The sequence below is a fragment of the Chiloscyllium punctatum genome, chromosome 49, assembly GCF_047496795.1.
Source record: "Chiloscyllium punctatum isolate Juve2018m chromosome 49, sChiPun1.3, whole genome shotgun sequence".
Taxonomy (NCBI): Eukaryota; Metazoa; Chordata; class Chondrichthyes; order Orectolobiformes; family Hemiscylliidae; genus Chiloscyllium; species Chiloscyllium punctatum.
Window position 1 is genome coordinate 37,832,491 of NC_092787.1, and position 14,392 is coordinate 37,846,882.

Genomic DNA, 14,392 nt, shown 5'->3' on the forward strand with positions numbered 1-14,392 from the left:
TTGGGCAAGAGGGTTCCGGGTTTCCAGTCTCTTTGTGACAAAGTGCTTCCTGGCCTCTGCCCTGAGCAGAACTTTAAGCCAGACCCCCGGTCTGCTGGATAATGCCACCAGAGAAATTGTTTTTCTCTGTCAACTTGTCAAATCTTTTATCATCTTCATTATTTCAATTTGATCACATCTCAATTTGAGGGAATCTAGGATTAGCCTGCATCACCCAGGCTGATCATTTAATCTTTTAGTACTGGTGTATTTCTAGTGAATTGATGCTGCTGTCCATGACTGGCCACAGTCTCTCCAGTTATAGGCCGGACAGAGTTCTGTACAACTGGAACACACCTTCCAGCTTTTGTATTCTAGCCCAATGGGGAAGTTCAACCGAACTTCCATTCACCTTTCTCATTCTGGTTTGGATCCGCTCACTTGATTTTAGTGACTTCTGCACTCGGACCCATAAATCTCTGCATGCTCACAGTTCTGAACTTCTCCCCATTGAGAAAACCCCCTTTCTTGCCCCCAAGTTTTTCTTTCTCACATTGAACTCTGTCTGCCACAGTCAGAGCCACTCACTCAATCCACCATTGTTCCTTTGGAACCTTCTGATTCCAGCGACATTAATTATTGTGAAACTTCGCTTCATGTTGTCAGCAAACTTTGCTACTTGCCTGTCCACTCTGACGCTCATCAAGAATGGAAGAATGGATTCCTGCTTTATCACAGCAGTGAATGATTAGTTACAGTTTCAAAGCCACACAACCAAGGTATTTTATAAAAGTAAAAATCAGTGTGTCCCCAGCTCTGAAACTGCTGATCTGGACCAAGCAGCATATGTGACAGTCTCACCACAGCTGTTCTCTTGTGAGATTAACCAACAGGTACACATAATACTCCCTGAATTCACTGTCCATCTTACACATTAGGAGAGGTGATTTGGTAGAGACAAGCTGTGGGGCAGTCTTCCCTCGAAGAGACAGGAAGACTTTGGAGAGCAGCAGGGACACAAACTGGGCACAAATAAAGCCAAACATCTCTGTGAATTCTGGTAAATATTGACCATGACCTGTGTGAATCCTGCCTGTTGTTTACAGATCCCTTCCCCTATCTCACTGGAACCTGGATAACATTAATGTTTTATCACTTTGTCAAAACTGCACAGATCCACGCACATGACCTCCTCCTGCACACGAATTGACTCAATAGGACCTCAACAAGGATTCAGGCAGAGACAATGTGTGATTATGGTGATTTTATTAGTTGCTGGCTGTGTAAATGCAGTCTACAATGTTTGAGTGATCAAAGGCGTGGAGCAGGTTGGTAATGCAACTATTCCCTCCCGTGTAGTTACTTTAGCACAGACCTGGCTGTTCAGTCCTGCAGAAAGATTCAAAATTGTAATTAGCTCTGTGTCCCCATTACTTGAACAGTCCCAAACCTCCAGTTCCATAGCTCTGCTCAGTAATCCTGATTCCCCCATCACCCCTCGAAATAAAATCTGTTGATCTCAGTCTTGAAACCTCCAATTGATCCCTAGGGCACTCTGTCTTTTGCAGAAGGGAGTTTAGATTTTCCTTTGGTGAGTTTTCAGAATTTTTCATATGTAATCATTAGGTGGTCATTCTCTCTCTATAGCATTGCTTAAACACTTTGAATGGTAAGGACCATATGACAAAAGTCAGGCCTTTATGGGTACCACCACAGTTAAGCTAGTTAAAACCATGTTATTCACCAGCATGGACCTGAAATTGGTCCACTTCAGGCTACCATACCACGTTGGGTACTGTAATGCTTCCTGCTCCAATGCCATGATTGACCCTGATGACTGGCCAGTTACCAAACACCTGACTGCATTCAATACCAGGCATTCAGACTGTCAGGGCTGTATTGGCTTGGTCCAACATCTCACTACTGGGGCCTTGATTCAACTTATCACCAGAAATCTCATCTATCCCAGCCGGAAGGGACCAATGAACAGTCAATAATCCCGAAAGCCTGTCAAAAAACAGAGATAGTGTACAAAGACTGACCTAAGCAGGGGTCGGTTTGCACTCATCTGAAAAGAGATCAAATAAGAAGAAAAGGTTAATTTTCATACTTCAATGGAAAAACATTCCTTCAGTTACTTAAACTGCTGCTGAATCCCATACCCTATCCGCGTCTACACCAGTACAGCCATCACTTTTGCTTCAGTTAACATCTCCCTGCCTTGCTGAGTCAAACCCACACCAAAGACTTCAATCCATCAGCCAAGATTACTGAGGAGTCACGTTCCGAACACTGTGCTCTCACGGGGTGAGTTGACTCAATAGTGATCAGGGAGCAAGACAAATTGTGAAATTCCAAACAATCCTAACATGCTGAAGACATTTGTCTCAAATGTTTAAATAACGCAATGAAACCAAAACTAAATTTTTGTAAAATTGATCAGAGAAATGTGGGAGATAAGTTTTTTTTCAGCAGGATGAGTTGTTATGATCTGGAAGAAAATTCAAGATTGACTTTCATAAGGAAACTTGGCAAAATTTGTTAAAATAGATGATTTACTGGACCGAGGGAAAGGGAATGGGACTAAATGAATTATTCTTCCAAAGAGCCAGACAGGCAAGGTGGATGGAATGGCCTCATCTAGTCTCTTAAGATACCAAGAGTCAAAGTTGAACTTAAGTCCTACAGTAGCTAATGTATTCCTGCCTCCACCCATTCCCATTTTCTTGACTGTATCAGAGTGTGACCTGTCTAACTGCAGATGGTCAGGAGTGTTCATTTCTTTTCTGTTCTACATGATAGGGTTGGAATATAAAAGCAGAGATGTACTACTAAGACTTTATAAAGCTCTGGTTAGGCCCCATTTGGAGTACTGTGTCCAGTTTTGGTCCCCACACCTCAGGAAGGACATACTGGCACTGGAACGTGTCCAGCGGAGATTCACACGGATGATCCCTGGAATGACAGGTCTAGCATATGAGGAACGGCTGAGGATACTGGGATTGTATTCGTTGGAGTTTAGAAGATTAAGGGGAGATCTAATAGAGACGTACAAAATAATACATGGCTTTGAAAAGGTGGATGCTAGAAAATTGTTTCTGTTAGGCGAGGAGACTAGGACCCGTGGACACAGCCTTAGAATTAGAGGGGGTCATTTCAGAACGGAAATGCGGAGACATTTCTTCAGCCAGAGAGTGGTGGGCCTGTGGAATTCATTGCCACGGAGTGCAGTGGAAGCCGGGACGCTAAATGTCTTCAAGGCCGAGATTGATAGGTTCTTGTTGTCTAGAGGAATTAAGGGCTACGGGGAGAACGCTGGCAAGTGGAGCTGAAATGCGCATCAGCCATGATTGAATGGCGGAGTGGACTCGATGGGCCGAATGGCCTTACTTCCACTCCTATGTCTTATGGTCTTATGGTCTTATAATAGTTACCTTGCTTAGCAAAAGTTACAATGTTCTCTTCCTCCATTCCATGTGCCAGACTATACTGTCTGAACTTCTCCAGGAGCTCAGGTCTCAGTTCCTGGGCTCTACCTGAAACATGAAGAACATCAAGACATCACTTAACATTCTGAAAATATAATCAATGTCCAGCACTTTTTAAGTGTAATGTACAAACCAATCACTTATTGTTACACTAGCAATAATCAGTATCCCTGAGATACCACAGCCATCATCTGACACTGTTACCCAACAATGGGCAGTGCTGATGGAATATGGTGCATGCAATAATATTCAGTGTCACCTTTAGTTTCTGCCATGTCAGTGATTTTAATGACTGTGGAACCCATATCTTATCAACAGTAGATTTCAATGGAACTGACTTCCAGTGAGATTCAACATCCATTGAACCTGTATCAGATACATAGTGGAACTCATTGCCAATGCAAACTGTCCAAAGCATAATAGTGCTAAACGAAAACAAATATAATCCCTACAATAAAGAAGGAGGCCACTTGGCCCATCAAGTTTGCATTGATCCTCCAAAAAGCAATCCACCCTATCCTGGTAACTCCACATCTACCATGGCTAACATCTACCACCTGTAGCCTGCACACTACAGAACAATTTAGCATGGCCAATCCACCCAACCTGCACATCCCTGGGCACTATGGGACAATTTAGCATGGACAATCCACCCTAACCTACACATCCCTGGGCACCATGGGACAATTTAGCACGGCCAATCCACCCAGCCTGCACATCCCTGGGCACTATGGGACAATTCAGCACGGCCAATCCACCCTAACCTACACATCCCTGGGCACCATGGGACAATTTAGCATGGCCAATCCACCCTAACCTACACATCCCTGGGCACTATGGGACAATTTAGCACGGCTAATCCACCCTAACCTACACATCCCTGGGCACTATGGGACAATTTAGCATGGTCAATCCATCCTAACCTACACATCCCTGGGCACCATGGGACAATTTAGCATGGCCAATCCACCCAACCTGAACATCCCTGGGCACCATGGGACAATTTAGCACGGTCAATCCACCCTAACCTACACATCCCTGAGCACTATGGGACAATTTAGCACGGCCAATCCACCCTAACCTACACATCCCTGGGCACTATGGGACAATTTAACATGGCCAATCCACCCTAACCTACACATCCCTGGGCACCATGGGACAATTTAGCACGGCCAATCCACCCTAACCTACACATCCCTGGGCACCATGGGACAATTTAGCACAGCCAATCCACCCTAACCTGCACATCCCTGGGCACTATGGGACAATTTAGCATGGCCAATCCACCCAACCTGCACATCCCTGGGCACTATGGGACAATTTAGCATGGCCAATCCACCCAACCTGCACATCCTGGGCACTATGGGACAATTTAGCATGGCCAATCCACCCTAACCTGCACATCCCTGGGCACTATGGGACAATTTAGCATGGCCAATCCACCCTAACCTGCACATCCCTGGGCACTATGGGACAATTTAGCATGGCCAATCCACCCTGTACATGCCAATCCACCTGTACACAGACAGAAATTTAACTCATTAGCACACTCATCATCTGGTGTGTTATGCATGCCCACAAGTGCTCCTGCACCCATTCCCATCTCATCTGATCATTCTCCTTCTCTCATTGCTGGAGATGTGAGCACATTAATACCTGAATCAAGGGCTAGGACTGGTATATCGTGGGGGTGAGTTCTGGATACAAAACTCCTCATTCCTTTCAAATAGAGGGGAGTGGAGCTGTTCAGGGATGACCAGGACCATTGCTGTGATGATGGAGAGATGGACATGGGAACATGAAGCCAGTCAGCAACATGACAGTTCCTGATGTGTGTCAACACCAATATCAGCTGTTTTCCATCTTCACCACAAATTCCTCAGCAACAGCAGGCCAGGGAAATACCCAGCTCGAGGGCACAGCCTGGCACCCCTTGTACCTGACACCGTCACTGAGGAGGCAGACTGTGACAACTGAGAGGATTTACCAAGAAAATGTTCACTGTGCATTCCACCAAATCTGAGACTGGTGCCTTTGATCTCAACTGGACTCAGGGGCACAGTCTGCTGGGCATACAAGACCATAAGAAATAGGAACAGGAGGAGGCCATTCAGCCCCTTGTACCTGCTCTGATATTCAATCAGATCATGGCTGATCCCATGCTCCTCACATCCCCATAAGCCTTAATTCTCTGACTAATCAATCTGTCTCAGCCTTAACTATACACAAGTGCTCTGCCCCCACAGCTCTCTGTAGCAGGGAGTTCCAAAGACACACAACTCTCCGAGAGAAGGATTTCCTCCTCATCTCACTCTTAAAAAGGCACCACTTTACTCTGAGACTATGCCCTCTGGTCCCTTACACTCACATGAGGTGGTATCATTTCAGCATTTATCCTGTCAAGCTCTTTAAGAATGAAAAAGTGCAGGAAGCTGGAATACAAAGGGACTTGCGAGCATGTGGGCATGAAACACAGCAAGCTAGCACACAGATGCAGCAGGTAACCAGGAAGGCTAATCGAATGTCGGCCCTTATTTCAAGGGAGTTGGAGGATAAGAGACAGCTCTGAGGAGCAGGAGAGTCGACATTTCGGGCAGAAGCCCTTCATCCCGAAATATCCTGCTCTTTGGATGCTGCCTGACTTACTGTCTTTTCCAGCGCCACACGTTTTGACTCTGATCTCCAGCATCTGCAGTCCTCACTCCCTCCAAGCCCTTTAAAAATCCTGTATGTTTCAATGAGATCACCGCTCATTTTTCTAAAGTCCAGTGAGTGGAGTCCCAACCTGTTTAACCTTTGCTCATGAGACAATCCTTCCATGCTAGGGATCAACCCGGTGAACATTCTCTAAACTGGCTCAGTCAAATACTATATTTCTTAAAAGAGGAGACCAAAATGCTCTCAGTGCTCTAGATGTGGTCTCACCAGCACCTTGTACAGTTACAGTGAGACTTCCCTACTCTTATTTTCCAACTCCCTTGAAGGAAGGGCCAACATTCTATTAGCCTTCCTGGTTACCTGCTGCATATATGTGCTAGCTTGCTATGTTTCATGCCCACATATTCCCAAGTCCCATTATGTTCCAGCTTTCTGCAGTTTTTTTCCCATTTAGATAATATTCTGTTCTTCTGTTCTCCCTTCCAAGATGAACAACTTCACATTTTCCCACATCATGTTCCATTTGCTAACCTTTTGCCCACCGACCTAACCTATCAATATCTCTTTCTGTAAACTGTGTGTATCCCTCTCACACCTATTTTTGCATTGTGTGCAGACTTAGCTACAGCTTATTTGCTTCCTTCTTCCAACTAAAATATATATTAAAAACAACTGCGAACCCAGCACTGATCCCTGTGGAACACCCCGGGCCATAGGTCACTAACCTGAAGAAGAACCCTTTATTCCACTCACTGTTTCCTGCCCATTAGCCAATTCTCAATCCATGCCAATATACCACCACCAGCCTTTTGAAAGTATCTTGTCAAACACCTTCTCGAAGTCCAAATCTGACTTTCTTCTCAGCAGTAACAATAAATAATGCAATTTCCGACAAGACCCCATAGAGCATTCTCTCAGTGGTGAGTATAAATAAGGGGGAGGTTGCACTTCATGGGCAGTCCAACAGTTCCTAGCTCTGGCCATTGGATTCCCTTATGGGCCTCAGTTTTACTTTAATGTGAAAGATATCAGGAACAGGGCCTCTTACCATACAGCTTTACCAGGGTTGTGACTTCTGGTCCTTTCATGATGGTGTTGTGTATCAAAGCATATTCACCATAGTTCGTTTCTGTCACATATACATCATTGTCACTGTTCCAACCTGAACAGAGACAGTAACATATTACATGTCATGTAATATTCGCCATAGACCTGGACACAGCAATATATGAAATAGGAGAGTGACACTTTGAGAGAGAGTTTAGATGGAGGAGTGAGATGAAGAGAGAGGACTCACTCATTTATCTTATGAGAAAATTAGCTGATTTATTTAAAAGAATACTGACTCATTTATTTATCGAATGGGAATTATTTAGAAGAAGCATTAATTCAATTGTTTAACAGAAATACTAATTAATTTACTCAGCTAAAGTTAAAATGTATTTATCTAAAAGGAATACCAATCCATTAAACAATCCAGTTTTTTATAAAATTTACTGATCTGGGTAACTATTATAGTTACTTATAAGAATACTAATCCTCTTGGTAAACCAAACAATTAATAATTCAGTCCAGCTGTCAAAAGACCAGGTCAGCGAATGCTTTCATCTTGCACACATCAGGACGTTTCGTGAGAATAGCAATTCCATTAGAAAATGAGGGAAGACTGATGAATTAAAATGCATTTATTTCAATTCCATACCTGACAGGTAAGGCACATGAACACATGGGAACACGGGGCTGGGATATCACAGCTATTACAGAAAGGTGCCGGGGGAGGGACAGAAATAATAGCTTAATGTTCCTGGGTACATGCTGGAAGGATAGAATGGAAGGCAAGAGAGAACGGGGAGTCGCATTTTTGATTAGATTAGATTCCCTACAGTGTGGAAATAGGCCCTTTCGGCCCAACAAGGCCACACCGACCCTCCGAAGAGCAACCCACACAGACTCATTCCCCTACGTTTACCCCTGACTAATGCACCTACTACTGCGGGCAATGTAGCATGGCCAATTCACCTAAACTGCACAGCTTTGGACTGTGGGAGGAAACCGGAGCACCCGGAGGAAACCCACGCAGACACGGGGAGAATGTACAAGCTCCACACAGACAGTTGCCCGAGGCTGGAATTGAACCTGGGTCCCTGGCGCTGTGAGGCAGCAGTGCTATCCACTGAGCAACCGTGCTGCCCCAGGGAAAACATCACGGCTGTACTTAGGGAGGGGAATTGTTCAGTGAAGCTAAATGAGTGGAACTGCGAAATAAGGAGGTGATCTCTTTTATGGGATGTATTAAAAGCCCCCCGATAGTCAGAGGGAAACTGAGGAACAAATCTGGAGGGAGATCACAATAGCTGCAAGAATAATAGGGTTGTAATAGGAGGGGATTTTAACTCTCCAAACATAGACTGGGATTGCCATAATGTTGAGAGCTTTGATGGGGAGTACAATGTTAAAAGTCACCCAACACCAGGTTATAGTCCAACAGGCTTATTTGGAAGCACTAGCTTTCAGAGCGCTGCTCCTTTATCAGGTGGTTTTAACTTTGTACACCCCAGTCCAACACCGGTGTCTCCAAATCCAATCGATGGGGAGGAATTTGTTAAATGTGTTCAAGAAAATTTTCTCATTCGGTGTGTGGATGACCTTCTTTTGGGAAATAAGGCAGGGCTAGTGACCGAGGTGTTAGGGGAGCACTTTGGGACCAATGACCATAATTCTATTGGTTTTAAAATTGTTATGGAAAATAATAGGCCCATGGATTTAAAGTTATAAATTAGAGCAAGGCCAATTGTGATGGAATTAGACAGGAACTTTCAAAAGTTGATTGGGGGGAGGCTGTTCACAGGTAGAGGGACGTCTGGCAAGTGGGAGGTTCTCAAAAATGAGATGACGAGAGTTCAGGGCCAGTTAGTGTGAAGGGCAAGGTGAGCAGGAGTAGGGAACACAAGAGGTATTGAAGCAAGAACAAAGGAAGATGGCTGTGACTAAACAGAAGCACCACAAGAGTACACATTGAAGTGGGTACTGACGGTCACTGTGGAAGAAGAATTGTCCTTCCCGATCTGTCATCCTGTAAGGGAAGATTATCTGCAAACATTTCCCCCGCCTGCAGGAATAAAAAGACACAATTAATACACTGCAAAGCTTTCTGTGATTCTCAGAAACATACCAAATCCAAGAGCTCATAATAACTTTCCTTCAGATAATATGGAACAATCAGGCTACCACTTGTCATTAGACAATGAGAGCTCTCAGTTGAGTGGGTTTGTCTAAACGGCTATGTAGCGACCAGGAGAATGGATTAGACTGAGGGAGAAATTGCAGAATGCGGGGAGTGAGGGGCAACATGGGATCGGACTAGGAGGGATATTAAAGGCTGCAGGGAGTGAGGAAGAGAGTGGGGTTAGACTGGGTGGGAAATTAAAGAGTGCAGGGAGTGAGGGGGAAAGTGGGATTAGACTGGGTGGGAAGTATTAAAGGGAGGGAGGTGATTCTGGGATGGGATTTTAAAGGATTGTTGAGTGACTCAATGGGAAATGTCATGTGCTGCTGTTGTTTATGAATGGTATCATGTTACAGTGCAGGGTTTGCTTTCAGGTACACAAGGATAGATATCCCGAGAATGGATAAGGATATGGGATGTGGCAGTTGGCTGCTGTTTTGGATAGATGTTGAACAGGGTTCTGACTAGCACTAAGCCTTTGGCCAATCTTCCCCTTGCCCAACGCATTTGTGAATCCATCCATTGGCAAGCTGTTTAAACAACTCTCCTGAGTCGAGTTGGAAGCACTCTGTCCAGTTTAGGAGCAGAACAGTGTGCTGGAGTCGAGGATGTTTGGGATTCACCTCAGAGTGCAGTAGACTGGGACACTGAATAAATTGAAGAAGGGGATAAACAGATTTTTAATTAGTAATGGCTTGAAGGGTTACAAGGGATGGGCAGAGAGTTGAGGCTGAAATCAGATCAACCATGATTGTATTAAATGGCGTAACAGGCTCGAGGGGCTGAATTGCTTACTCCTGCCCCTTGTTCTTTGATTCTTATATTCTTAATGCACATGCAAGTGACACTAGTCAGGACATTGTCCTCTGGGGCATCTGAAGAACACAGCAAAACTGGAAACAGTTGAGTACAAAACTTGCTAAGTCTACATTGGGTGCTCCTAACACAACACCAGACCTTGGCAATTGTCCTATCATGCTCTACACTAGAGCGCTGCCCCTTGTCTGGCAAAGATCATCACACATACATCTTGTTCCCACTCAGTCAAGTTAACTATGTTAATCATAACTGGAATCCTTAGAGAAACAGCTCTGTTTGTCGTCTTTGCAAACAGCAACACCATTCCCCCCACATTAGCTGACTGATAAAAACCCATGAGCTAATTGAAACCACTGGTGCTGCATTGGATTGACCCACACTGAAATGACCTGCTCAATCCAGCCACTGCCTACCTTGTACATGCAGAAAATGTCCACAGCAAGATCCACCAGCAGACATCCTTTGGGTCCTGGTGTGGGAAACACAGGAAGGCACAAAAACCTTCCTGGTACAATATCCATGGGGAAAGGTAGACATTGACGTACTGCATGAGAGTGGTCCTGACTAGACAGGCTCGGGATAAACCAGGACCTCTGTGCAGTGTTTCATCATCACCACCAGGTCCTCAGTACACTGGATCTTGTGTACTTGTGAAGGGACATAAACAATATTGCACATATCTGAGCAGTGTCTCCTCTCCAGAGTTAGTGACCAACAATACCTTTAGATTCCACCCTGTCCGCATATCCCTCGTTCTCACACTCTCCCCCTATTCCACAATTCCACCCTCTCTTCATTTCCCTTATTGGAAAAATACTTAAGGATTATGTGAAACACTGGAAGCTTGGACAATCTCATGGAAATTAATTTTTATTAAACTATGTTTACTGAACTTTATTTTCCCGCAACGATTTCTGAATCCTTACTGTGGTTCAGTGGATACTATTTGTGGGAAATGAATGGTGTGGGTGTAACGATTGTAATAATTGGCTTGTTCTCTCAAGTTGGGTTATAATTGGAAGTATATTTGGGTTTTATAACCTTACCTGGTTTTTGTCAAAACAGTTTCAACCTTGTCGTTCTCGGCAGGCTTCATGAGAATTGTACTCATCCTAAACTTATCCTTCCTTGTAGTGAACCATTGCGCATCAGAAGCCATCCCAATGATGTACCATTTCCCTATAAACTGAACAGAAACAGATTCTTTGACATTAGAATGGACATAGGTATAATCCCTGGGATAAGTGAAACTAGATTGTCCTGTTGTACTTTTTTGCCAGTTACAGAGTGAGTGTGGTGGATTTACATACTGTGGCATTGTCATAGTTGAGCACTGCAGGCAGTCTGATGTTGAAGAGCCACCTGAACCACAAAGGGTCATGACTGAATGGCTTTGACAATAGTGATTTCCTTGTATTTGCTTCAAACTATATGGTTTGATCTATAATTACCTCCCCATGAATTCTAATGAATGGGCACACTATTCTCCTTCAATCTCTGATTTTGCTTATATATAGGTGCTGTATGTCTATACAAGTGTTTGGGAGCTGCATGTCTATATGGGAATTTGGGACCTGTAAGTTTATACATATGGTTGGATGCTGTATGTTTATATAGGTGTTCAGGAGCTGTAATCAGTTGGGTGATTGGGAGCTATATGTTTATATCGGTGTTCAGGAGCTGTAATCGATAGGGTGATTTGGAGCTGTAATCGATGGGGTGATCGGGAGCTATAATCGATGGGGTGATCAGGAGCTGTAATCGATAGGGTGATTGGGAGCTGTAATCGATAGGGTGATTGGGAGCTATAATCGATGGGGTGATTTGGAGCTGTAATCGATGGGGTGATTGGGAGCTGTAATCGATAGGGTGATCGGGAGCTGTAATCGATGGGGTGATTGGGAGCTGTAATCGATGGGGTGATTGGGAGCTGTAATTGATGGGGTGATTGGGAGCTGTATGTCTGTTGTGGTGACTGAGAGTTGTCTGGTAGCTTGCTACAAGCCTCTCTGAAGTGCTTGCAGTTCATCTTTCATTCATCCTTTCGATAACAGAATGGCAGGAGAATTAGCACAGTACAATGCAGTTCCTGTCTCAGGGAGCAATAAGCAGAAAATTAGTCGGATCAATATTGCAGATGTTGAGTTCAAACAATGCAAAAAGTAGAATGAGATTTTCAAAACAAAAACAATTTGCAAGCAACCCTAGACCTGCTAGAAAATTCCTTTAAATACCTTTCCACAGCAAGGTTTAGTTCAGCAATCTCCATGTCCCAGTGTCAGTAACTGACTGTTGGAAGTGTATTTCTGCAGCAAGCACGTGATTCCATTTCTATATTACTGTAACTTGCTGCTCATGGTCTCTAATACTGCGAAAAAGCACAGAAAGTGTGCAGGCCATCGGCTCTTCGTTCAACCGGTTTAAGCAGCATTTCTCACCCCCACAGAGTGGACAATCTGAGGCTTAAATTGGGGAGAGCACAATTGGGGGGGGGGGGGGTGTGGGGGAAAGGGGGGTGAGAGCAAAGAGCAGGGAGAGTGGAGGGGCAGTTTGCAGTCCCATGTGAGGGAGAAGTGGGCAAGTGAGTGAGAAGATAATCAGAAGGTGGAAGGTTTAGGATGGAGGGCAGGAAATATCAGAGGGGGCAATTGCAGTGTTGGAAGGGTAGGGTGATGGAGAGGGCATTGGAAGTGTCCAGTCAGAGTGAGCTCTTTGTGAATTCACAGGCATGTAAATTGCTCAGGTCACTGCTGAGATCATGAGAACTTGTTGACATGTACAGCAGAGACTTCACTGAACTCATGTCCAAGTTCAATTGGTATCATCAACCTGGATACACCTGTCCTCCATGGAGTCTGACAAAGCTCACAGGGGATTCCAGTTAGGAGTCTGTACCCCCTACAATATCACCCATGCACAAAGTCAAGGCAATCCAACTGACATTCCCTCCTCCCACCTCAAACAAATTGACAATTCCCATATTCCTGCCCATCCACTGACAGGAAACCGAGGAAGAACGCGATACGTGTAGTGGCTTCTAAAAACACACCTCAGAAACTCAAACCACCCCTCGTCTTTCACAACACAGACGCTCTCTCAACTACCAAGTTCCTCAGCCAGTCACTAAACCCACCCTCCTCCCCTCTCACATAGAAATTCCCTCACTGCTTACTGCCCCAAACATTGTCAAGCTACCAAACCCTCGCCGACAACCCGGTCTCTTTCTCACTGTCAGGGCATGCTGGAGCATTCTGCTGTTCTCCTGGTTTCAGTTCCATCCCAGTGATAGAAGTCCTGCTGTCAGGGGACTGTAATAAACCCTGGTACCTGCTCGAGGTTGAAGTTGGGCTGAACTTGGATCTCCCCAGACACAACGGCTGACCAGAACAGTGCCAGAGTGGCACACAATACCAGCTTGTTCATCCTTGTAGATCCTGCTGAGACTCACAGACTGTCAGAAACGTTTCATGTTCGCACTCGTCTGAGGTCTTGTATTTATAGAGGAGAGAGAACCACAGCTGTTGAATAAGTCACAGACGCAACATGCTGAACTCATTTAAATCACACGGCACTGGCTGCTAGACGTTTTAAGATTCACACCACAACCAGAATTAATCTCACGAACATTTAAACACATAAAAACCAGATATCAATCTCACGAACATCTTGTCAATGTGACAAAACAATTATGTCTTGTCTCAGTATTTTAAGTGGGTAACAGAATTGATTCAATTGGGATTGTAGCGTGTATTTAATGTGGGGAAAACATCTTTAGACAATTGGGGTATTACCAAATCAGCATATTAGGATCGATGAAGAGTCAGTGCCTGTAGAATGGTAAACCAGAGAGAGTAGAGTGTGTGGGACCAATACAGAGGTGAGAGACAGAGGAACAGTACCCCAGTGAGAATCAGTGTGTGTGGGACTGTACCCCAATGAGAGTCAATATGTGTGGAGCTGTATCCCAGTGAGAGTCAGTGTGTCTGGGACTGTACCCCAATGAGAGTCAATATGTGGGGAGCTGTATCCCAGTGAGAGTCAGCGTGTGTGGGACTGTCCCCCAGTGAGAGTCAGTGTGTGTGGGACTGTACACCAGTGAGAGTCTGATCTGACTCTCACTGGGGTTCAGTCCCACACATACTGACTCTCATTTGGGGACAGTCCCACACACACTGATTCTCACTGGGATTCTGACCCACACACACTGATTCTCACTGGGGTA

The 14,392-nt window shown here is 44.7% G+C and overlaps 1 protein-coding gene across 1 annotated transcript; it reads right to left on the reverse strand.

Annotated features, from left to right (window-relative positions):
• Nucleotides 1–1,228: 1,228 nt before the first annotated feature.
• LOC140469366 (lipocalin-like) lies at nt 1,229–13,652 on the reverse strand. Its single transcript, XM_072565815.1, has 7 exons — nt 13,498–13,652; nt 11,217–11,356; nt 9,158–9,234; nt 7,174–7,287; nt 3,414–3,515; nt 2,022–2,047; nt 1,229–1,368 (listed from the first exon to the last, which is right to left on the reverse strand). The coding sequence occupies exons 1-6, from the start codon at nt 13,591–13,593 to the stop codon at nt 2,022–2,024; spliced, it is 555 nt and encodes a 184-aa protein (XP_072421916.1). The 5' UTR covers nt 13,594–13,652; the 3' UTR covers nt 1,229–1,368.
• Nucleotides 13,653–14,392: the final 740 nt, after the last annotated feature.